Source organism: Telopea speciosissima, chromosome 3, assembly GCF_018873765.1.
Source record: "Telopea speciosissima isolate NSW1024214 ecotype Mountain lineage chromosome 3, Tspe_v1, whole genome shotgun sequence".
NCBI classification, from domain to species: Eukaryota; Viridiplantae; Streptophyta; class Magnoliopsida; order Proteales; family Proteaceae; genus Telopea; species Telopea speciosissima.
Genome location: NC_057918.1, coordinates 8,052,170 through 8,077,707, shown reverse-complemented (window position 1 = coordinate 8,077,707; position 25,538 = coordinate 8,052,170). Strand labels below are relative to the sequence as shown.

At 37.9% G+C, this 25,538-nt stretch overlaps 1 protein-coding gene across 1 annotated transcript; it reads right to left on the bottom strand.

The window, feature by feature from the left end:
- Positions 1-1,537: 1,537 nt before the first annotated feature.
- Positions 1,538-24,513, bottom strand: LOC122657067 (protein farnesyltransferase subunit beta). Its single transcript, XM_043851825.1, has 14 exons — positions 24,319-24,513; positions 24,082-24,168; positions 21,989-22,094; positions 12,621-12,656; positions 11,388-11,470; positions 11,240-11,293; positions 10,235-10,286; positions 9,426-9,490; positions 5,966-6,022; positions 4,418-4,490; positions 2,745-2,831; positions 2,431-2,650; positions 2,170-2,279; positions 1,538-1,855 (listed from the first exon to the last, which is right to left on the bottom strand). Exons 1-14 carry the CDS (start codon positions 24,450-24,452, stop codon positions 1,619-1,621), a joined length of 1,401 nt encoding a protein of 466 aa, XP_043707760.1. The 5' UTR covers positions 24,453-24,513; the 3' UTR covers positions 1,538-1,618.
- Between the last annotated feature and the right edge of the window lie 1,025 nt (positions 24,514-25,538).

The following is a 25,538-nucleotide window of genomic DNA, read 5'->3' as shown; positions in this document are numbered from 1 at the left end:
TGGCCAATTCCCATCCGATTTGATTTTGATTTGCACATTGCCAAAATGTAAACCAAACCAGAACAGTACTGATTGACACCCTTACATAGAAGTGGATGCTTCAACCAAAATATCCTAGAATCGACCATTTCAAAACACTCAGACTTAGGATCAATCTCAATCGATTCCACCGATCTAATTCCAAATTTTGAGATAGTGGCCTACAATTCGACTCCTCTACTTTCGCCTGCCCCTATTGCTGTGTGCGCCCCACACACAAGCAAGGCGGAATGTACCGCCTTACCCCTGCTCGAGCACCTTGCCCGAACGAGGGTAAGGCGGTACTTTATGCCGCACTTGTGTGTGGGGGGGCGCATGACAGTACCGGGCAGGCGAAAGTAGAGGAGTCGGATCCTATGCTTACCTTATGAAGGGATTATCATATTCGTACCATTCACATTTACGAAATCAGCATCTATTGCAAATACAGATTTTTTTTTGTAAGAATTGCAAATACATTAAGACTTAAATGTATTAAGTATGTCCTCCAGTTATACCAAAGAAAAAAGTATGTCCTCCAGCATGTAAAATACAAACACTCTTAGGACCACAAAAAATAAGGTAATTACAAATACACCCACAATTTAAGGGTGTTAATCGGCTTGTAATTGGTTCCAAGTATTCCAATTACACGATTTATTATTGACTCGATTTCAGTTTAATGTTGTTGAACTATTGACTCGGCTATTCGGTTTTATCGGTTTGTAATAGGTTTTAGTGGATTTAATTATTCAATTTAATCAATTTTTTTTATTAGCGGCTTATCAATTTTAAACTGTTCTAAACTTTTAAAACTGATAGTTTATCTTTCAAAACCGAAATCGAATACTTAAAACCAAAATCAAATTGAATAATAATCGGTTCATCTTTAAACGATTTGATTTGATTTCAATTACCAATATCGATTTGAAATTGACACCCTAACCCAGGCCAGATCCATGCGGTTAGGAATGGGAATCACAATGGGGATCGTCTTTAATGTACAAAATTCTTGAGTAAAATTCCTGTTTCTCTCTAAGGCTTCGTTTGGAAGTCAAGAGAAAACAAGAATTTTAATTTAGATAGAGAGGACATGGTCTACATTAGCCATGTGTTAAATTTTCGAGTCTATTTCAATCAAAATACCCCATTTTGTGTTGCACCAGCTCATCAACTTGCATTGACTGCTAAGGGTGCCAAAAAAAGATGGATCTTACTGATAATGTATTTGACTTCATCTCTTTTTAATAAAAAGTTTTCTTTTCATAAAAAAAGAAAAAAAGAAAACTGGCTAATCATTAAAGAAATGAATATCTAAAACAAAATAAACATAATAAGGATATTGCTTAAAATATAACCCCCAAAAAAATAAAAAGGCAGAAGAGGAGAAACAGGAAAATAAAAGGTTTAATTACTTTACCAAGTCTATCCAAGCCAGTTCAAGTGAAAAATCAAACACAAATCTTCAGGCTTCCCCCCCCCCCCCCCCCAACCCTTTTTCTCTTCCAATGATAATCAAGCATATAATTACACACTTTTTACTTTGGAACCACAAGGTACAGTTAACTTTTTCAGAGGGAGAGAGATGATGCTCACTAGCTTAGGACACAAAGAAGAAATCATGCGCTTCGTCGTACTTATCTAAGACAATGTTGAAGAGAGGATGGATGGGCTCCAACAGGTTGGAATATGGACCAAACACGGTTCTTGGCAATGGTGAAGAATCAGCATGCTTAGACCAACTATATTGACACACTGACAGACCACTGAGACAATAACAAGTGTGATAATAGTCTCTATGCTTCCCAAGCTTGTCCCTGAACCCTCCTTCCTGTAACTGCATTTAAAAAATAATAATAGTAATAACCAGATTTATGTCTATCCCTGAAAAGAAATGAGTGAACTACTCTAACATTAGTCTGCCCACGGGTCCGAGTCTGGCAAAAGCAGGGGTAAGGCTGCGTACATTATGACCCTCCCCCAGACCCTGTAGTGGCAGGAGCCTCGTGCATTGGGTATGCCCTTTTTAAGAAGGTTTATAGCACGGTTCAAAACTCAAAATTGGAAAAAATAAAAAATAAAAAAATTATGGTAAAGGACTTCACATCCAAAAAAGTCCAACAAATTGAAACTTTTCACCAGAAAATGTACCTGAGAACAAAGGAGTATATATTGCTGAAGTGCAATGCTGTGAAAAAGAGGCTCCAATTCCGCACGCCCTTTAACAAAACAGTAACCGAGATTGGAAAGTTCTGCGTCAGATATATTTAATAACATATAAGAAATGAAATGCCAATGAAATCTCTAGATGATTGCAAAAGTAAACAAAAGATGTGAGAAATTTCAATGTTCGGATCGGCAGACTATTTAGACATAATAAACAATAACTTATGACCATCAGATTAAAACTACCTCCATCTCCAAAATGGGAAGTCTCGTCGTCGTCATCATCATCATCATCATCATCATCATCAGACGAAGTCAGATCCAAACCACATTCCTGTTCAGATAAAGTGGAAGATGCTGCAGTTCTTACATTCCCCGAGGTCTGGTTTCCTTCACCAACTTCTGATGGCCTCGGTTGTAGATCAATGAGTGAATGTAGCCTTCGTATTAATGCTAATACACCCCCCTATTGATTCTCCCCCCACCCACCAGAACAGAGATTAGGACATGCTAGACAGAGAACTAAAGGAAATCAGAGCACACATGCCAAAAAAAATTACCTGCCAAAAGGAGTAACACCCATCAACCAGTTTATTTGCTCTCCCCTGAAATCCACATTCCACTCCCTGACGAAATGCTACCCAGTTCTGTTACAGAATGACTGTTAGAAATTTAGAATAGAAGATTACATTCATGAATCCCTCATTGTTGTAAGAGAAATTTAATCCAGGGCACACAATGATATATTATTTGGCTTTCCTTGTAGGCGAGCTCCTGATCTGCATAATCTAATCTTGGAAGCAACTTCGACCCTAGCGCACATACGAGTAGAGTATTGCTAACTAAAGAAAAGTGAAGAAATAATATTAATAAAGGACAACAGTGGTACTTTGTTTAAGCTATGCAAGATATATCAAAGCAGATTTCTGAACCAGATGAGGCGATCTCCTCTTGTGGGTTCTTCCTCCCCCCACCCAATCTTCCTTTTTGTCCTTCTAAATCATGCGTAAGTTACTTCAGTTATCAACCAAAGTTTCAACTTTTGATGATAATTTAATCTTAAGAGCCATAAATATTGTGACAAGGTTGAGCACAGTAAACTAGCCAACCAGCAAGTAAAAGGAAAGAAGAAGAGAGATCTATGCAGAAACAGGCAGAGTCGCCTCACCCCCAAACCATATATTTATATCCAGCAATTACAACTCAGAGTTCTACTGGGAAACATAAGTCTACTAGGGAACATAAAACTAGAAACTACCAAAAATAAAGAACCACAAGAGAGACTAGACTACCACCAGCTACATAACAATATGTACTTGACACATATAGGCTAAGAGCTATAATCAGTACTTTAACAAATATCACATGAGTCAGCCAAGTTTGCCATATGAGAGTTGTCAAGGTTACCAAATTTGACTAGATTGAAAGATCATCTGTCTAATTTAACTCAGAATCAGACAAATTTTTGTTCATGTATTTGAACAAAACTAAATTTTGACAACGTATCTCAGTAATAACATTATGATAAGCTGGAATGGTCTGGAGGATACTGACCACCTTTTTTTCTCCTGCGCCTTCTCCACCTCTATTTGGGAAAAAACGCCTTAGCCAGTCGCTGGCCTCAACATAGGAGACCCTTAGCCCTCTCTAGGAAATGTCTTTGGCTAGACATGACATTCTCGGGCAGCTCTATTTGTAACGTTGTAGGGAAGCTTGTTTTTTCCATCTCTCACCTTTGGATGGAGCGGACCGTAGATGGACCTCCAACTCTCGTTCTCTCGACATGATTTGGAAGACCATTTATTTTGATGTCAGCTCCAAGCTCCATGTATTACCCCACTCCCCAGTTCGTGACTCTCCTAGGAACAAGCACATCGTTGCTTCCTGGGGTTTAACCACTTCCTTGTTATAGACTTCTCCCCCCCCCTCCCCTCATAGGGTGTGGCCCAGCTTTGTTACTCCTTTTATTTTGTCTCCCCCTTGTATACTCCCCCCCCCCTCCCCAAATCCTCTCCCCTCCCCCCCTTCTTGGGATTTTGGTAATATAATTTTTATTCACCAAAAGTAAAAACATTATGATAAGCAACCAGTATGCTAATTTGGAATCACCAACACATTCAACTACGCGAATAGTTTAAACCATTATGCAGGTTCACATGAAGATATTGCATTCAAGGACCACTAAAAGAAAATCACACAAAAGCACCACACATAAGAGAAGTTGTTCCCTTACAATTAGACTGGGCAAGTCCAACCTGTCAGATTCATTGATCAAAATCATTGTTGCCAAGCCACAAAAGGTGTACCTATTGCAACAAATGTTAAAGTTTCTGAGAGGTTTTCCACAAGAAAATGAAAACAGAAATGCAAAAGACAAACACAAAAATCCGACAGTATACAGAGATGAAGACCCAAATAGTAGCAGAAAAATCAACCATTTTTTTTCTTTTAAGGCTGTCTTTGGTTAGACAGAAATGGATAGAAAAGAAAAGAAAAGAAATCGAATGAGAATTTTACTTTCTTGCTGTTAGGTTGTAAAAGAAAAGAAAAATAATAAAAAATACATTAAAAAAGGCTGACAAGAGGAGAGAGAGAAATGGTTTTTGTCAGTGGGTTTCTTCATTATGTCGAGGTTGGTATTGGGAGTGGGTGGGTTTCGTGGGAGAGAGAGGGAGGATGAAGATTCCCAAATCTTCATTGTTTAATGGCTCGCAAGCTACCCCGTCAAATACCGAACCCTGGATCGGACCTGCAAACTCGAAGAAGCTTCTGAATATGATCTGCAATCTCCCTTCAAATTCCATCGCTCCGGTGGTGCTGGTACCATCGGCTCAGAATGGGCATTCCATGGAGTACGACTCGGACAACAACGACAAACAAAGAATGCATCCCTGGGGTCTCAGCGAGTGGTTTGTTAAAGCCAATGGGCTCTATGCGTTTGACACCGACGATGGAGTTTGGGATTTTGAGTTGCCTTGGTCTGTTTGGGATGTGATGATTAAGGATTTTGAGTAGCCTTTGTCTCTATATCTCCACTGCACTCTCCGCCTCCTCCACCCTATACATAAAATCCCTTTATTCTATGCTTCATCTGGTAAGATTGTCATCGCCGTTTATATAACGATGCAGTGGCTGTCAAATGGTCTGTGCAGAACTATCTGAGGAAGCCTTGCAAGTTGCAACAGTCCGATCTAAACTTCATCAATCCAGAGCCCCTCTCTCCATCCCTGCATTCTATGTCGCCTGTGGTTCTCCCCATTCACTACTTCTCCCAAATGCCACCCATTCTCTTTTTCCTACCCTGTCTCTCTCCCCACCGGTGGCCTCGATCCAGTGACCCAGAAAACTGGTCGTCTATGGCAGTACAGTACATTCGTTTACGACAGTACAGTACATTGGCCTCATAAACGATGCACTTTTCTCGTCTTAACCCCCATTTTCTCGACCAATAGGCGAGATTATTTTGGTGACGGCAATAGAAAGTAGCCCAAATATCTAGGCTTCTTAAAAAATTTAAAGTGAAATCTTCTCTCCACCGCTGAATCAATCAAACGGCAAGAAATTTTGAAGATTCGAGAAAATTGTACAAAAATGGTACAATTTAATTTTCTTTTCTTTTCTATCCATTTCGTGACAACCAAACACAGCCTAAACAGAAAATTTCTGCCAAATTATATAAAGATAGAACACTTAAAGAGTTCCAAATAGAACACCATAGAAAAATGAAAAACAGGAATTTTTTTACTTTGAAGTCAGGCATCTGCCCAGAGATGAAACATACCCACCATGAGCTTCAGAACCAGGCTCTCCGGAAATACCACCTTCATATGTCTGACAGCTGCAAGGATGATGCAAATGAGGACAATAATTTGATCAGTTTATACATCAGTTGATAGATACAAGAAGAATGATCCACTTAAGTATCTAGTGCATTAATTACTGCGTATAAAAACAAATTTTAGACGCATCCGGATAAAACTCAAAAGGAGAATTATGTAGACAACTATAAGACCAGCCATGTCATTTGGAGCTGCAAGTTGGGTGTGACAAAGAAATAACACAAGCAAAGACAACTGTATCTGAGTTGAAGATATTGAGATGGACGACTGGAAAAACTAGATAAAAAAAAAAGTAAAATAAGAGAAAAAGTTTAAAGTGATTTGGGAATGGCTTTGATAGGAGATAAGTTGAAGGAGAAACTTTTGTAAGTTGGTATGGGCATTTACAACAAAGGGCCCCTTTGAGTCGATCAGTAAGGAAAAGTAATATGGTTCAGATTAAAGGAGTTAAAAACCAACACAAAGACCAAATATGACTTGGGAAGAAATGGTGAGAAAGATAAGAATGGTTTGGGTTTGACAACAAAAATGTCTTTCAATAGAGTTGAATGGTGAAACAGGATCCATGGTATGCGATAAACTAAGACATTTTATGCAGTTTAGTGGTTGTAATTAAACTGTTATCTACTATTTATAAATTAGCATATAGAATTATCATTTCAACGTTTTCTTAACAGAAAATTTCACCCAGGAATTTTATCACATCATCAATTTATACAACACTTTTCTTCCTTCAGTGCAAAACAAGGCCCACAACTATGACTCGCCTGTCTTCCATTGCATTCTCATTTTTTAGAAAAACATTAGATCTAAATGTTTCAGCTATCTTAATTTCTTCATTTTCATTTGTTTAAAATAAAGAGAAACAAAATCAAAATATTCAAGTCAAAAGAAGGAAGAGCTGCAAATGTAGTTTCCCATGAATATACCCTATAAACAATAAATAAAGCATTTCCACTCCATATTGTCCTCCCCAACAGATCAGCAAGATTGATAATGCCATTGACGTCATTACAGAAAAACAAATTCCATTTACATGCAAAATCAAGTTAATGATATTAACAAATACCGGGCCTCATTAATGAACTTCACTGTCATCCCCTAACCTTTATGCATGGGTCCAGTTTCATGAATCCTATCATTTTTGCATCCATTTCCCAATATTTTTCCATCTTTGGTTCTCAACAAATATTTCCTCTCAAATAAGAAGGAAGAAATAAAGGACAACTTCAAGGGAATGTCATCAACCTACAGGCTACAGCACCATTGTGCGATTAAGAACAGGTTCAAGCCAGAATCGTCCAGGATTAAATTACCTTATTGGGACAAGTAACACCAACATACTCCACAAGTATTTACAGTGAATGTTATTTCATGCAACCACCACAGGTAAGACAACAAAAAAATTAGAGCCAGTCCTTGGAATATCTAGTGCAAGAGTTTTCCCATCAAGCACTAGAACCTAGGAAAGGATCCAGCACATAGAAGTGGGTAGTAGCCTCTTAGTTAGCACTATTTGTAGCCATAATTTTCCAAAGTCATTTGACAATTAAAAGTCTTAATTGAGTTGAACAATAGATAAAGACAATATAACAAAAGAACTAATTGGCATATTTCAGCTTATAGTATTTTGGAAAACAGCTATTCTTTTCCACCTTGTGCATGCTTGGGCCTCAATAAATGGGGCTTCCTTAATATTTATGCAAAGCTGTCTTTCCGTCTCCTCCATCCTTGTAACTTTGTTGGTGGGTATTATTGCTGTCAGTTATTATGTAGCTAGCTCCATTGGGTGTTCTCCGTACTTTCTTCTTTACAGTTGATTCTTGCCGGAGTCAATTTATGACTGAAAAACTAAAGAGAGAAGATGATGTAGATAATTTTAGACTTCCAATAATATTTCTTTCATCTTTAGTTCTCTTCACTCTCAATCACCTATATTTTACATCATTTAATGTAGGAATTAATATTTCGGATAATCAGTTAAGTTTTATGCCAGAAGGATCGACCACAAAAGCCATTTATTTGCTTAGAAGACTAATGGAAAGATTTAGAAAATGTAAGAAGGATAGGATCTCCATAAGGTCTTTGTTGACTTGGAAAAAGCTTATGATAGAGTCCCAAGAGTTAATTCGGCTAGTATTAGAGAAGAAAAGTGTTTCGAGTAAAAATGTGGACGTAAATAAAGCTATGTAGAATGGTGTAGTGACTAGTGTAAGAACTGTGAGTAGAGTACTGATTTCCTAATTATATAAAGGATCAGCTTTAAGCCCATATTTGTTTGCGTTAATCATAGACGAGTTGATTAGCGACATTCAAGATTTGATCCCTTAGTGTATGTTTTTTGCTGATGATATTGTTTTGTTTGATGAAACAAAAGCAGGGATAAATGCTAAGTTGGAATTATGGAGATCAACCTTGGAATCAAAAAGTTTTAAGATAAGTAGAACAAAAACAAAGTATATGGTGTGTAACTTTAGAGACAATAAGGCTAAAAAAGAGGTGGTGAAAATTGATTATAGTTTAGGTACCAAGGTTCAATCATAAATAAAGAAGGATAAATAGAGGATCATGTTGCATAAAGAATTACAATAGGGTGGATGACGTGGAGGGCTGCATCCGGAGTGTTGTGTATTCGACGTATTCCTTTAAAACAAAGGAAAATTTTATAAGACAGTTCTACGACTAGCAATGATGTATGGAGTTGAATGCTTGGCAGTGAAGAAACAATATATAAATAAACTTAGTGTAGCTGAAATAAGGATGTTGAGATCGATAAGTGGTAAAACTAGACAAGATGATAAAAAAAAAGAAGGAAATAAACAAATTAGAGCTAATATAGGAGTAACTCCGATATATGATAAGTTGTGAGAAAGTCATTTGAGGTGTCATGGACATGTGCAATTGAGACCTTTGAATGCTCTAGTACAGAGGGGTGATTTGATTCAGATTGAAGGAGCCAAAAGAGCCAAGAGTAGACATAAAGACTCTAGGAGAAGTGGTGAGGAAAGACATGAATAACTTAGGACTAGTAACAACTAACAAGTATGACTTGCATAGAGATGATTGGAGAAAAATGATCCATGTAGCCAACCTCATTTAGTTGGGATAAGGCTGAGTTGAGTTGAGTTAAGTTAATGTAAGAATTTACTCTTCAACTTGCCATATGTCGGATCACATAGAATGCACCACTGAACTCAGCAATTTCATTATGTCAAAGAAAAAGATTCAATGAAATGGTTCTGCATTGAGAATGCCCTTGCTTGAAGTTAGAACAGAATAAAAGTATTTAGAGAATAAAACTCTCCCAGTGAAAGAAGAATAAGGGGAGGTCCAAATATTATCATAGAAAATAAAATGCAACTGCAATGACAAACAAATTGTAAACAAACTACTTGTGCCAACCTTAGGATATAATCTCCCACATTCTGTACCAGCTCATAATCCAAAATCTTCAAAACACTAGCAACCTGATCAAAAGGAGATAGAAGCCACAAGAATCCACAAATGTAAGAAAGGAAAAGGCTGAGAAATATATTATTAACAAAAGATGGTTTATTGGACTATAATCCAAGAGCAGCTGGGGTATTCTGGTTTCCAATCAATCTTATTCCATTTACCAAGGGTCAGTTAGGACAAGCACCAATCTATACATTGCAAATCAAAATGATGGAAACATTAATACCAGCTTATGGATAGCCCAAGTACAAGGTGAAATCTCATGACATCCAAATGCATAGAGAACCAAAACACAATCAGCATAAAATCCAAAAATAGCACCAATTACATTATGACATGTACAAATGTATCTGCTAATCAGCACCAGGATATAGAGTAGACATGTCCATACATGCCACGGCAAATTCAGCTAAGACAACATTAGCAAAGTTATTCACATAAAATGTGAATTCATTTAATGTTGTATTATCATAAATCAATCCAGTAAAAATAGTATTAAAATATAACAATTACAAAGCATATTGATGAGTTAAATGTGGTTAATTGACTTCAAAAATGACTTGTTGGCTTCCCTAATGTGCGGAGAATTTCTGCCTATCCAGGCACTGCATGTAGTTGTGTCTAAAAAGTCCTAACAACCAGACAATTTGGCTTCATAGCTTCTAGAAACATTTACCAACCTGAAGCTTGATTTATAATAACAGAACATACGAATACAATAATATCAGAAGGGGGAAGGGGAACAGCTAACTTACAGAAATAGCAGTGTAACAAGCCCGAACATCAATTTCACCTGCATCATGCATTCTGATGGAAACGAAGGGAAGTTGGTAAATATATGAGGAAATAATTTAAAGATACAGACCATGCTTTAATTGTTAAAGAAGAACAGAATTCCAATACTTAACTAATAGAAGGAAATGAGAAAAATGAGGGAAGTACTAAATAAGATAAGCAGGACACAAATTGATCAAATCACCATTAATAGATCAAAAAGGAATCATAAAATTAAAAAATGAACTGAAATCCACCACCCCCATAACCTCACGATGAAAGGCCATATTCTACACACCTCTTTCTTAAGTGTAAGAAATATTAAGCTGGGTTGACTCCACAAACTCAATTCTGTTTGGAAATAAGGCTACCCATATTCACTAATACTCAATCATATAAAAGAGATTTACAAATGGCTCCTTGAGAACAGATTACCAGTAATTTTTTCTTTGGGGGCTCAAAATTAAAAAATGCAAATAGGTCACAAGTATAAATCATCCATTAAAGGATCTTGAATTGTAAAAGAAATTAGAGTGTAAAACTTGGAAATTACAAGATGTGCTTTGTTCTATGATTTTACCACCTAAACATAATTTTTATTTTTTAGTCTCCAGGAAAACATTGGAATCCACTTTCAAGGAAGACACTTTCACAACCTTCATGACGAAGAATGCGTTTATGGCAGCCTACGAAAATGAGAACACCAACAAATCTGCAAACCATGTGCCTTGGGAAAGAAAGGCTAGAGAGGAGGAAAAGAGTTCAGAAGTAATACAAGACTTTCGGAGATAAACATGGGCCTCATAAATCAAAACACTAAACAAACAAATAATTTTGTCTAGATTTCCTTGGAAGAGGGGAAGGTATTGAACCACCAGACTTTCAGTGAGAATATTAAATTCAAATTCAAATTCTTCGTTTTCATTTAATACAATTGAAAAGCCCATCCAAGAGATCCAATCCAAATCACTCAGAAGATGTCACACCTGAAGGCCCCTGATGGCAGTTTCATCCGCAACAAGAATGTGCGCATATTATCTCTGAAACATTACAGAGCTATTATATCAAATCACTTTAAAATAAGCATAAAAATACCACTGCAAAGGTGAGCCAAAATGTAGTATGACTGACCACCTATTAATTGATGACAAGGCCCTCTGACCACCCAAAGTAATAAGTGAATTTACAGCAGCATAAGTTGTTGCAAGATGAGGCATCTGAGGGTAAACGCATGTCAGTAAAAGACATAAAAATGAAAGAAACAATAATTAAGATCTAATTTTTACCTATCCAAAAAGAAATACTATATTTATAAGATCATAAAGAAGTGATCTGTTTGCAATAGTAATCAGCTAATAAATAATGGGCAAGAGATCGCCGTCTGGGTTTGTATTCCCTGCACCAGTATGGGAGCCAATGAGAGTGCACGCAGCCGCATCAACATGGGTGGGAATGTGGGATATTTGATTTCATGGAGTATGGGGCGGTAAATTCACCCACCCGTGTCAAGTTGCAAGGAGCCACGCGACCAGGTAGCGTTCTTTTTCGCTAAATAATGTTAAGGAAAGGAAAGGAAAGGACGTACCCAGTGCACGAGGCTCCCGCCACTGCGGGGTCTAGGGAGGATCACAATACATAAAATCATTGTTCCAAAACATAGAGACAAACTCGCTGATATCTCAGCGAAACTTCGCTAAATTCGACATGGCCGAAACGAAATAGGTGTATTAAAGGATCGGCACAATTTCGGTCGAAATTTCGCCTTCAAGTAGTATCGTTTTTTGGCGATACGACTTTTGCGCCTTACCCCTGCTTTCGCAAAGTGGCTGTTTCCAGACTCGACCTCGTGACCACTTGATCACAATGGAGCAACCTTTACCGTTGCACCAAGGCCCGCCCTCTATCCCTCATCTAAGAACTTAAAAGATTCACAATTTCCCTTATCATATCTCTCACTTCCCTTATCTCCCATCGTAGTTCATTTTTAAATTACCCTTCCATTGTTGTATTTCTCTCTCTCGCAAGTCGCCAATCCCCTCTTTCCCTCCTCCCTCTATATACATGTAGCAAGAGAGATAATATGGAGAAAGAAATTCTGTCCAAAATAACGTATGTGTGTGTGTCTATATATATATATATATATATATATATATATAGAGAGAGAGAGAGAGAGAGAGAGAGAGAGAGTAATGGAATTTGGGAAAGAGAAAAAATGTGATAGGAAGTAAATTTGAGTATAAATATATGAGAAGGGAGAGAATGAAGTGAGAGATATAGCACATAAAGGCAGTTGTATTCCAACATAAATGTTCTTAACAAATAAAATGACATACGGATTAATTTGCCAAAGAGCAAATATATACTTGCCTGTCCAGGCCCACCAGCATATCCGCCACCCCGGTCCTGCATGAATACAACAAAACAAAACAAAGCTTAACAATGTCATAAACAAATGATGGAAAACATAATTTTTTTGCATATTCCCAGAACAACAACTAACACTAAGCTATTCAACATATTATAGTTAGAAATTTGCAAGCAAAATCAACAGGCATACATGAGGTAAGATGAAGGTTGAAACATCATGCTGAGATAACAGAGTAACACAAGAATTTTGGATACCCATAACTTTGAGCCATAGTCCGAAATCTCGCGAGATCTCGCCGAGATTCTCGGTTTTTTCAAAAGCCGAGTCGAGAGGGCAAGGGAAACAGAAAAGTACCATATCTCTGCGAGATCTAACTTTTGAAGTCGCAAGATTCGGGGATCTCGGTTCTGGCCGGATATGGGTCACTTCACTCACTTTACCCATTTAACTTAAAATGTTAGGCATATACATGCTGTAAACAGCAAGGTTCTCTTGCTTTCTATTATTTGGCTCTCTTCTCTCAATCTTCTCTTCCCTTCTTCATTTTTTGGTTGGATTGAAACATTTGGAAGCTGAATTTGGTGGCAAAGTGAAGATGGCAGCTCAATTTTGGAGGATTGCTCAAGTTTGTGAAGGTTTTTGATGGTTTGTAATGCTTATTAACTTGTTTTCTTATTAATTAAATGTTTTGTTTGAGTTCTATGTACATAAATTATGTCATTAATGTATATACTATGCTATTTTAATACGTCGCCGCCTACCAACTAAGGGTCCGATGTAAAAGTCATATTTGGACTTTGTTTTTGCAAAAACTAATAATGCCATTGTGTTTAAATGGCCTAAAATAGGCTGTCTACTGATTTTCAGACCCAACAGAGGTCTAAAACCCACTGAGATGGGCTTCCGAGTCGGGAAAAAAAAAAGTGCACAAACTCGCCGAGATCTCGGATCTCGGTGAGATCTCGGTCCAACTCGGTTTTTTCAAAGGCCGAGATGGCCCCGAGACCCGAGATTTCGGACTATGCATACAAAATAACCAAGACATTTCAAGTCTGATACAGAAAAAACATGGTGGGACTTCCAGCCCTGAACCACATCACAAAACTCTCAAATTATTATCAAGCAGATCTGTGTCTTACCCATCAACTCAAGCAACTAACATACCTACTGTCATTAAACTACTCCCAATGCAAAAAACATTGCAATTAAGAACTTCCTGAGCCACTCATAGTACTAACATAAGGAACTAAATAAGCCAGATATTTTAATTAGATCTAATCCAAAATAAATTGGCAACTAATACCAAATCCTAACTAACGGCTTATGACGTAGGCCTCAAAATTTTCAGGTCAAACTTATATGCTCCTGGACTTCATCATACACCCGTCCCAAGTTTGAGGAAAGTTGCTTTCCAGTTCAATTAATTAAAAAGTAGTTTACACATCAAGACTCCACTAGAACCAGAATAACATAGCCACTGAGGGAAAGGAGGAAGGTAAGGGAGACACCCAACAGTCTACACACTGTACAACCACGCAACACTCACCCCGTGAGGACTAACCTCAAACTCAACAACTTTCATTCCAATCCTCTGATCACAATTACAAGTAGATATAAAAAGAGAAAGAAACAAAACAAACAAAGACTCCTATCCTAGCTCGAAAACTAAAATAAAATTAAAAAATAACTAGCCTATTGTAGGAAGAATTGGATAAGGACCAAGGAGGCCATCTGAATCAACGCGTTGGAGGAGAAAAGATCCCGTTGTCTGCTGAAGCTTGATTGTCGGAAGGTCCTTAGCTGGAAGGAACTTCATCTCGAGTCCACCGTGTTGAAAGAACAAGTGTTTCATAACCACAATGTTATGCCTACTTATCAAACAACCACGGTCACCCTAGGAGGGTGTGACACACCTTGAAGGGTTGGACATCACATTGCACGGTATCGATCCACCCACCAATAGAGTACGTGAGTAAACATTGATCATTGATCTTGAGATTTGTATTGTTCACCCACACAACTTTGTAGGGGGTTAGGATGCGGCTTTGACTTTAAACCGAGCTTGTGAACGGCGTCTTCAAAGATCAGAGATGGCATTGGGACAACTACCACTGCCGATTACCATGGGGCATAAACTATCGTTGCATCACACTTTGGTCTAGAAAATATTGTTTCAACACCAATCATCCTTGTCAAAAAACTTGTGTAGCTAAAAGTGGATGAAGAACGTAACAATGTTGCTACTCTCCATCACTATCATTGTTATTGACTTCACTATGTTCACGATTGTGCACCAACTCCAGAAGTACTAGGTTGTTCCTGTTAGCAGATTTAGAATTAGATTTTAATGCGTTTGATGATCAATGACTGATCCTAAGCTTTGTATTTATAATAAACAATCAAGATTACATGTACAGAATTGCCCCTAACATAGCCGACTCTAATATAGAGTCGGCTGTACATAATGAAAGGCATAATAAAATACTGAAAAATACCAGAATAACCCCTTAAAAGGCCACGTTGGTACCGCTTCCTCTAAAAGGCCAACCTTGTAGGAAAAGAAGGAAACAATATGTATATCATATAGGAGCTCTAGCACAGCGGACTATCCAAAGGGGGACACGGGTGGATAAGTGATTTTTTAACACCTGCCCGCTCCCAGAGGGACTCAATACCGTGACCCCTGCCTGCTCTGATACCACGTTAGCAGATTTAGAATTAGAGTTTAATGCTTGGATGATCAATGACTAATCCCAAGCTTTGTATTTATAATAAACAATCAAGATTACATGGACAGAATTGCCCCTAACACAGCCGACTCTAATTAAGTACATAATGAAAGGCATAATAAATAATGAAAAAAACCAGAATACCCCCACGGTATTCTGTCCCATACAATCCAACAGTTCCTCTATTTCTCTTCCAAACAGTAGCCTTGAGTTCTTCCTTATCAACGAAAGCAACCAAACAATTAGGACATTGAGCAGAAAAATGCTCATACCCCTAATATTGCAAGTGCGAGTTTTGCCAGTAAAGAGAAATCAAATGGATTCAAATTGTGTTTTCTTAAAACATTAAGCAGAAAAAAGCCCTTATCCCCTTTCATGAGAAACATTGTATCTCAACCAAGGCTTTTGTTGTGCCCTACTTGAGTAAGGCACACGCCAGAACAAACTGAAAAATTACAGAGCGCGCTGGTGCGCAAAGGTACTCGTAGATCAGCTTCTTGCAGCTTCATAGTAGGTCGGTCAGAACCACGAAGGTGGAGAATAAGGGCAGTTTGATCTCGAAGATGCCATAAATGAATCGCTAACCCATAGCTTGTTGAATGACTTTCCTTATGGAAACGACTGTTGCTGACTGGAGCTATCATTCTTAGAGAGCATCTGTAAAAGTCTTCTGAATGTATGGCCGCTTCAGACATTTTTCTACCTGATATTCCACTGCTACAACATCTTCTATCATAGGCGTCAACTGGATGCTAGTGCAGGATTGATCTGAGGGTGCAATCCATTGCAAAACTGTGCCACCAATACCTCCTCACCCCACTCAAAATCAGATCAAGTGGATAAATAATAAAATATGGCCACATTCTCCTCAATTGTCATGCTTTTTTGTCTCAACTATGCAAACTTGAGGTGCATGCGCTGTTTGTAATCAGTGGAAAGAATCTTAGGTTCATGGCTTCACTCATTTTAGCCCCAGTAGTGACTAACCCAATGCCTTGAGTCCAATTCTATTGTTGGTGTTTGATCCACCCAAACTTGAGCATAGTTGTCATGGCGTCGCCTAGGCGTCCAGGCGGTTTTGTTGAGGCCTAGGCGACTGCCGCCTTATTGCAAGGCGCCTTGCACTGTTTTTTTGGTATCGAACTTGGTATTGGCCATTATTTATGTCAAATATCATTTAAATAAATGTTTTTATATTTGAATCCAATAAAAATAGTTAAAAAATCAAATTTCAAAAGGATAACAAGTCAACCCCCCAGTTCAAGAACAAATACTGAATTTTTAACGGTAAGTAAAATTTTCAACTTTCTAATGTTGGGATTTTTTTCAAATCTAAAAATTCTATAAATCTTAATATGATAAAACATTGCTAAAAACCAAAAGTGCGGTAAAATATTCATTTGTTTTTATATCCAAAAAAATATTTGCATTTAGAGCGATTTTGACAACATTCGTGCATACCAAATAAGGTTTGACCGAAACATAACTTCTTCAATATAAATCAGATTTAAGTAATTTTGGATTTGTTGGAAAGCTGGTTTTGTGCTCTACCTAATACTAAAAGTCTCATTTAAAAGTAAAATCATCTGACTAGTCAAACTTCTTAGAGAACAAGAACATTTCTCTAAATCGAGAACAATTTAATTACTTAAAGATAAGATCATATTTTCTAAGAACAGTATAAACCAAATATGAGACTAGTATAAACCAAATGTATGTTTGATTGTTTCAAACTTCCAATAGCTTGCTTCTTCAGTTCTGTTGTCTTCTAGAGTTCTAGTTCTATGTTGATTTTTGATGACTTAATGTGGCTTAATATTGATTTTTTATGACTTGATGTGTCTTAATTTTGATTTTCGATGACTTGAGGAGGCTTAGTGTTGATTATTGATGATATAAGGTACATATTGTAGCATACTAAATAATGTTAGAAAAGGAAAAAATAAAAAATAACACTTAGGGGCGCCTAAGGTGACGCCTAGGTGGGCGCCATGTCGCCTAAGCGCTTAGACACCCCTCAAGCACCTTGGGTCGCTTTGCTGCCTTGACAACTATGAACTTGAACAGTGCCCTGCAGCTTAGCCTCTACAAATAGATAATTCTAACCTTACTCAACGCATACCATCTGAAAAATATATCCACACTGTGAACCCAGTCAAGATACTGCTTTGGGTTGTTATCCCCATAAAAATAGAGGATGCCCCACTTCGCTCCTCTTTCAGCTCCATAAAAAGGATAATCATATAGACCAACTCCATATGGCGGTGGTGGTGGCAGTGGCATAGTGTAACATGAGACGGACCCTGTGGGAAATGTTTAAAGTATCCTTCCATATCCACCTATACTAACTGATATGCATTGTATCTTTAAGGTACCGATATGATACCTAAAAAAATTTGGAATTAGTACCTGTAAGAAAGCTCATCCTTTATATATAATCAATTGAATGCACTTGTCTCGTCATACTTTGTTCTCCTTTTCATACATGAAATATTTTATGAATTACTTGTTTATAGTGTTTTAGGCTTAAAATATGTAATTTGCATATATCCTAAGCATTGTCAAACATTTCCTGACCATTTCCATACATATCTTTAGTGGATCTCGTGTCTCTCTGATATTGATACTTTAAACCTTGCTTGTAAGACGATGTTGGAAGAATCCCCAGATTAAATGGGACTTCTTCCTTTATCTAAAGTCACCAATCAATTAATAGAAGCTTGTATGGATGCCATCATAGTCTGGATGGAACTGATAACTGTGTTAAGGGTATCAACACGATCTGTTAGATTGGAAATATTTGTCCTACTTTCATCTTTATAAGAATTAAGCAGTTGGAGAATCTCACTATTGACCACCATGGTTAGAATATAGAGGAATTTCGGGTCTGACACCAAATTGATGTTTAGGTTCGCTATGGCCCAACACCTGCTTCAACTTTCGCTGTCTACTCTTCGGTCTAGAAACCGCAGGATCCTGCATTCCTACTCAAGTATCTCAATAGGATCATCATCACCACTGTCCCCTTGGGATGGGGGTGGTGGGGCTGTCCATACACTCTGCAACCTCCTAAATGGCAACTTTGATTGCTTCTGTTTCTTTTTACCCTAGCCAACACCAATAGGACCAGCCTCTCCTGCAACTGCTCTAGGTCTAGAACTACTACCACTAGGGCACTAGGACCAACTGCTCAAGAGGAACTAGCTCCTCCCCTGAAGTTCTTGCCACTATCCTTCTCATACTGATGTGTGACAACTGACACAGCTCTCTCTAGTCAATTGTTGTACCTGTATGGCCTCTATCTCTGTATCGACATTGGCGATCACAAATTCCTCAACAAAATCAAAATCAAGATCAAAGTTGAGTCCCACCCTCCTACCTCTGCTTGTCTCTCTAGTATTGCACCATCAAACTCTTCTCTTGCCCTCTTCTTATCTAATTTCCTCTTTATCCCTCCTTTCATGAGGGTAGCCATGGCCTTCTGCACCTCATAAGGAACCCTTGGACATTTGGCTACATCCTTATATACAACAACACCAACTCAGCCTTATCCCAACTAAACGGGGTCGGCTATAAGGACCCTTACTCTCCAATCAGCTCCATTCGAGGTCATACTTGATACAAAGCCTAAGCTATGCATGTCTTTCCTCACCACTTCTCCTAAGGTCATTTTAGATGTGCCCCTGGCTCTTTTAGTTCCTTCAATCTGAATAAAATCACTCCTTTGTACTGGAGCATTCAAAGGCCTCCATTGAACATGGCCATGCCACCTCAAACGACTTTCTCATAGCTTATCATGTATCGGAGCTACTCCCAAACCAGCTCTAATATGATCGTTCCTTACTTTATCCTTCCTACTTTTGCCACTCATCTATCTCAACATCCTCATCTCTGCTACACTGGGTTTATCTCTATAATGCTTCTTAACTGCCCAACGTTCCGCACCATACATCATAGTCGGTCGTATATCTGTCCTACAAAATTAAGTTCTAAAGGAATACGCCGATCACACAATACTCCAGACGCACCTCTCCACTTCGTCCATCTTATTTTAATGCTCTGTGAAAAATCATCCTCTAATCACCTTCTTTATTTATGATTGAACCAAGATACATAAAATAATCACTTTGCGGAATCTCCCTCTCACCAATTTTCACCACCACATTATTTGTCCTAGTGTAACCAAAGTTACACATCATATACTCGTTCTACTTATATTAAAACCTTTTTATTCCAAGGTTGAACTCCATAACTCTAACTTGGAGTTAATCCTTGATTTTGTGTCATCCACCAAAACAATATCAAAAACAAAAGGCATACACCAAGGAATCTCATCTTGAATGTCTCTTGTTAAATCATCCATGATAAGCACAAACAACTAAGGGCTTAAAGCTGATCCTTGATGTAACCCAATTGTAATTGGGAATTCACTACCTTGGCCCCCCATAGTAGTTCTTACACTTGTCATCGCACCATTATACATATCTTTAATTATGTCCACATATTTACTCGAAACACTTCTCTTCTCTAATACTTGCCAGATTAACTCTCTAGGGACTCTGACATAAGCTTTTTCTAGGTCAATAAAGACCATATGCAGATCCTTCTTGCAATTTCTAAATCTATCCATAAGTCTCCTAAGTAAATAGCTTCTGTCGTGGATCTTCCTGGCATTAAAACCAAATTGGTTCTCCATGATATTAGTTTCTTCTCCTAAGATATTTACTTCCACTAGTGCTTTTAAAAACGAGTTATCTATTATTCTATTGGGTTCACAACAAATCCAATAGGGTTTCCAAACCCCGGGACCGCATCATTCATCTTTCCAGCTTTTGAAAACTCAAACCAATCAAAGTAGTCATCTAAGCAACACAAACAATCATTGAAATACCTAGGGGTCGTGTTTGCCATTGTACTCCTTCAACTCCAATTTTACTTTTTGAGTGTCATCTTGGTGTCGCTGCAGTGTGTTGTGATCAAAGTACGATCGCACATGCTCCTCAAAAGTGGGTGCGGAGGAGTGTTTCCAGTAGCTGTTCGGTTCATGGTTTGACGGGTGTTGTTGGTTGTGGATTGGACTGGCTCTCCATCACTTTGTGGAGATATGGAATCAATGCGTTGTTCCATCATGTTCATACGATCAGTCAACTGTTCCAGCATGTCGATCGCTTGTGCGATAGAGTCGAAAGTCTGATTTGAGGCATTAAAGCTACCCTCAGCCATGGCTCTGATATTAAATAATGGAGACTGGTCTAACCTTATAATAAGTTTTAGAACCAGTCCGAGATAATATGATCACAACACCCAAATGTGATAAGATTTAAGAGAAACTTTATATTGAAATAAGAGATGATGCACAACAAGGAATATCTTCAACTAACCTTTAAATAAATGATGATAGAACAACTGAACAACTTTAAAACTTACTTGATGTCACATAGACAGAATAGCGGAAATAAGATAGAAGAAAAAGGATGTGACTTGAAAAGTCTCACCCCAAGCATAGACTAGTATCTCACCAACCATTACAGCCTCTCATTAGGAACAGAATCTCACTGCAGCTCTGTTTCTCACAGAAGAATTGTATAAAAACTCAATTTCATTCAAATTTTGATTTCAAATGCTTACAGGAAGCTCTTTTTATAAAGACGTTGGGAGGGTTCTAACCCTCATTGGAACTTCTTCCTAGACTTAATTGCATGTACATTTTCAAGGACTTACAGGGGGACTCTTCTCAAGATATTTAATGAACATTACATTTTCAAGGTCTTTCACAACTAACAGTGAAACAAACCTATTGACATCGACTTCACAACTTTAGAGGCCTAGATACAACAACTAGTTAAATCTGTATGGGCCACTGATCCCTCATATATGGGCTATCAAAATAGGCTCATTTCAATAAACATAAAAATTCTCAGCCCATGACATATATAAACTATTAGGCAACTTATTTAACCCATTAGGCTTGGATTTGGGCTTGTTCCGGCGTGAATACTTGGGTTGGAACCTCTCTTGATCTACACCAAGGATCTATTCTTTGTGCTAATTTGAGTGAAGGCTGTGACAACATAGTGTGCAAACTTTAGACAACTAGAACTGCGGTGCCAACAGACCAAAAGCCATGAAAATAGGTCATCGATAGAAGTTGAAAACTTTTGTTTGTACCTTTTTGCGGTTCTGATACTTACGGAACTTCCATTCCTAGCACCAATGCAGGATCACTTGACTACTAACTTGATGATCACGATGTTTGAAATGATATTTCAAAACCATAAAGCACTTGGTTATTGCATAGGGGAGGCCAAACAAATAAGTCAAAAAATAAACATATGAGAGATTAATTCTACAATACTAATGCTTCAATACTCCATAATTCATCCAGAAATACTACAGATATACAGTTGTGATATTCATTAATTTATATGAATGCTGAAGAAGCTTCTCCTTTACAGACATTCTGGTAGAGCCTCGCAGTTGGGAGCACAAACTGCTCCAAATAAAGTGGATCAATTTCTCATTCAGTACAGAGATAGAAATCAAGCAGTAGCAAGAAAATTTAATTTTAAATCAAGTCAAAGAAAAATAGAATTTCAAACCATAATCAAGTAATAAGAATGCAGCTTCAAACTTCTAACCTGACAACGACTGAGAAAGTCAATAGAATTGTTCTCCAATTCAGAGTCTACGGAGTCTCCCAATAAAGCAATTGAGTGAAGGATCCAATAACAGAGCCATGGTCGGCTATAACAAAGTTTTATTGTATGCATTAGTATGAAAATAAGGAAATCAGTGTATGCAGAACTTCTATATATGAAAAGCTTCAATAAATAAATCAGATAAACTTAAAATTTCTGAAGATGAACTTAGCTGATTTTGTTTTTCAAATAACTGAACTTAGCTGAAATTTTATTTCTCTTCAAGTCATAAAAGTTCAAGGGCTTCAGAATAGGTTAAATACAAGCACAAGTTACAGCAGACTGAGACAAACAAATTTATGTAAATAAGTACACATGCTACAGCATGAACCTTTGCATTCTTTCCATTCAAACAACTTCCCCTCTAGCAACTAAGCCAAGAGATTGAAAAATAAAAACCATACTTCATGCATTTTCTCTTCAACAGTATCAACGGAAAACTGTATATCATGTCATCATTGCAGTAAGCCATGTAAGAAAAATCAGCTAAATTAACAGCTGACTGCAAATTATTTCATACTTGGAAACAAGATGAATCATAGTTATACCAGTTCAACTGATAGAGAACTCCAAATCCATCAATATAACGGGGGCAAGGCGTAGTGAGCAAAAGACATAATAATTTCACTTAATATTGAATTCATACCAATACAAAAATATCTTTCTTTCTCTAAAAATTTTAATCATTAATTGAATCAGAAAATCTGGGAGCTGTTGCTTAGATCAATGGTAAAAGATTTGGGTTGGCAGGGCAAATGCCCAGGTTTGACTTTGAGGGCAGCCACATTACGCAAAAATGCCATAGGTTAGGATCAACTCCAAACTAACCCTTCCTAGGATCCCACATAGGCGGGACCAGCACTGAGTAATGGCCCTTTTACTTGCATCAGAAAATCTAGTTTGGAATCCAATGGATACATAAGCAAATAAAACTTATAAAGACTGATCATTTGAGAGTCTTAACCAGCTAAGTCTTGGCTGGCTTTCTTGGCTTGTCATGATTTCTCATGGATTCTGAACTCGAGTAACTGATCATGAGCTCCAGAGGAACTTAAGCTCACATTATAATGAGGCACACAGAGCTGCCAAAAGCTATTCTTATTTATACCCTATTTAATTCCCCTGTTAAGGCAGCAGCTACTACCAATCCATGGCAGCAATATGTGTAACTATAAATGATAGGAAGTTACAGGTGTTTTCTAGAACAGCAATGTGTCAATGATGTTACAGGTGATTGGAGAGAACCTTGCGAGCAACTAAGCAAATTTCTGAAATTAGGTGATAAGACACCTATGCAAGCCTAATCAACAGAGACCTGATAATTAAAGCAATCAAACATAGTGGTGATACTGAGTTTTTATGTGCCAAAGAGATAAATTGAAAAGCACCAAAACGTCTTACCTGTTACAGTTTCATCTTTAACAGGCAAAAACTATACAGTGGGTTTAGAAAACAGAACGTAGACATTCTCTAAGGAAACTTTCCCAAGTATCATGATGGACAGGAATGAGCAATGGGACTAAACCCTAATCCAAATCCTAAAATTGTGGAGACTAGAATCTATGAGACCATTTCATTTCAATTTCTGAAAGCCTCATCTCACATAAATTGTGGTTGCATATTTTTTTAATTGTAAGAATGTGCTCCCCCTTTCTATTTTGTGGAAATAAATATAAGTGGTCCTCTTGAGGATAAAGTAGAGGCAATATATGCACTGCTCACAAACCTTAAACAGCTTATTCTCTCCACATCAACCGAGTTTCTCGTGTACCTCACGGAAACTAGGAAATCAAAAAAAAAAAACTACAGGAGAAACCCATGCATTGCACGGAGCAGGATGTATAAAATGGCACAATTTGACAATGGATGCTCAGTAAACGACGGATCGCATGTGAGATTGTTTCATCCACTTACACTAACAAGGCAACTAGATTATGAACTGTAAATATCAACTAAATATAAACAATTAAGCATAGATTCAGATCTCAAAACAAAAAGTTAAATAAACAAGAAGGAAAGGGAAAGAGAAGTACTTCGCGTCCAACACAGAGAAGCTCGGTCCAAGTTGTCGGAGACCTTTGGTAAGAAACTCCAAGTGCTTATCACGACGAAGCTCCAACCTATCAAGTAGATCACCAGAACCAATAGTTACAAAGAAAGAAAAAGCATAAGCTCGGAGAAGAAAGGACAAGGTCGATACTCGGAAAGAAAAACAAAATCGAAACAGTGAGGAAGAAGGAAACCCTAGAAAATATCCCAATAAAACTTACATTATAGTTTGGGCATGGTGTGGAACACTACTGAAGAGTTGATACATCTCGAAAACCTTCCCCTCCACTTCCCACTGCTCGCGCTGAGTCACTGTTGGTCGCGAACTCGCCGACTCCATGACTCCGACACTCATCAACTGAAAAAAACGCTCTTCGCTCTTCTTTTTCGCTTTATATCTGTGCTGTTATATGTACTCGGTACTCTCGTAGACTCGTCGGCGCGCAAACCATTCTTATTGCAGAAAAAGACACCTTTTTTTTGGTAGAGCAGAAAAAGACACTCTTAACAGTGTGGACTGTGGTGGAACCATGTATGTATGGGCATATCATATCATGATGATATCACATATACGTCTGGGGCTGTAATATCAAGAAATTGAAAGATTCTTGGGACTGATTTGGCATGATTTCTAATTTATTCGTGTCATGTGAAAGGATGATATTGTAATGACCAAAGATTTCATACACCGCAGGCGCAGTGCAAGCTTGCACGGGTCCCCCCTTACATGGGAGTTGGAAAAAGACATAAACCCCCAACACCTGTTACACGGCTTACACAGCCTTGCATGAAAACTACCTCCTATTGTAATTTCAATAAGGGGCGTTGTTTTCTAGGTGGGATGCAAGGGCTACGCCACATGCACCAGCCAATGAGAATGCACACAATGGCACAAAAGGGGGTGGAATTTTCATCATACATGGGGAGCATGGTGGTCATTCTGGCCCCATGGCATTCTCCCTGTCAATAATTAAATGTTCATGTCAATTTCAAACTAAAATCTAATCATTTTTCTTCACATGTATGTCCATGCATTCTCATGTTAGGACATGCATCCTTGCAATCTTCTCATGTGAGTAAGGGATTTTAGGGTCTACTCATGCATCGAAATGTAATCTTATAATTATATATAGGGTAAAGTACACGTACCCCCCCTAGAATGCATCCAATATTCCTCGTACCCCCCTAAGCGGTTCAATATTCCTCGTACCATCCCTCAATATTCCACGTACCACCCCTGTTTTACACCCCAAATGCCAAATAGATCCAATCCGTTAAATACCACCGTTAGATGCCAAAATTTTGACCATTTTACCCTTTGCTCTATTTTCTTAAATCTGAAAAGACTTAATTACCCTCACTTATTTGTTACCCTAAACTAATTGAAAATGGTCAAACTAATTGAAAATGACCATTTTCCCCTTTGTTTTATTTTTATAAA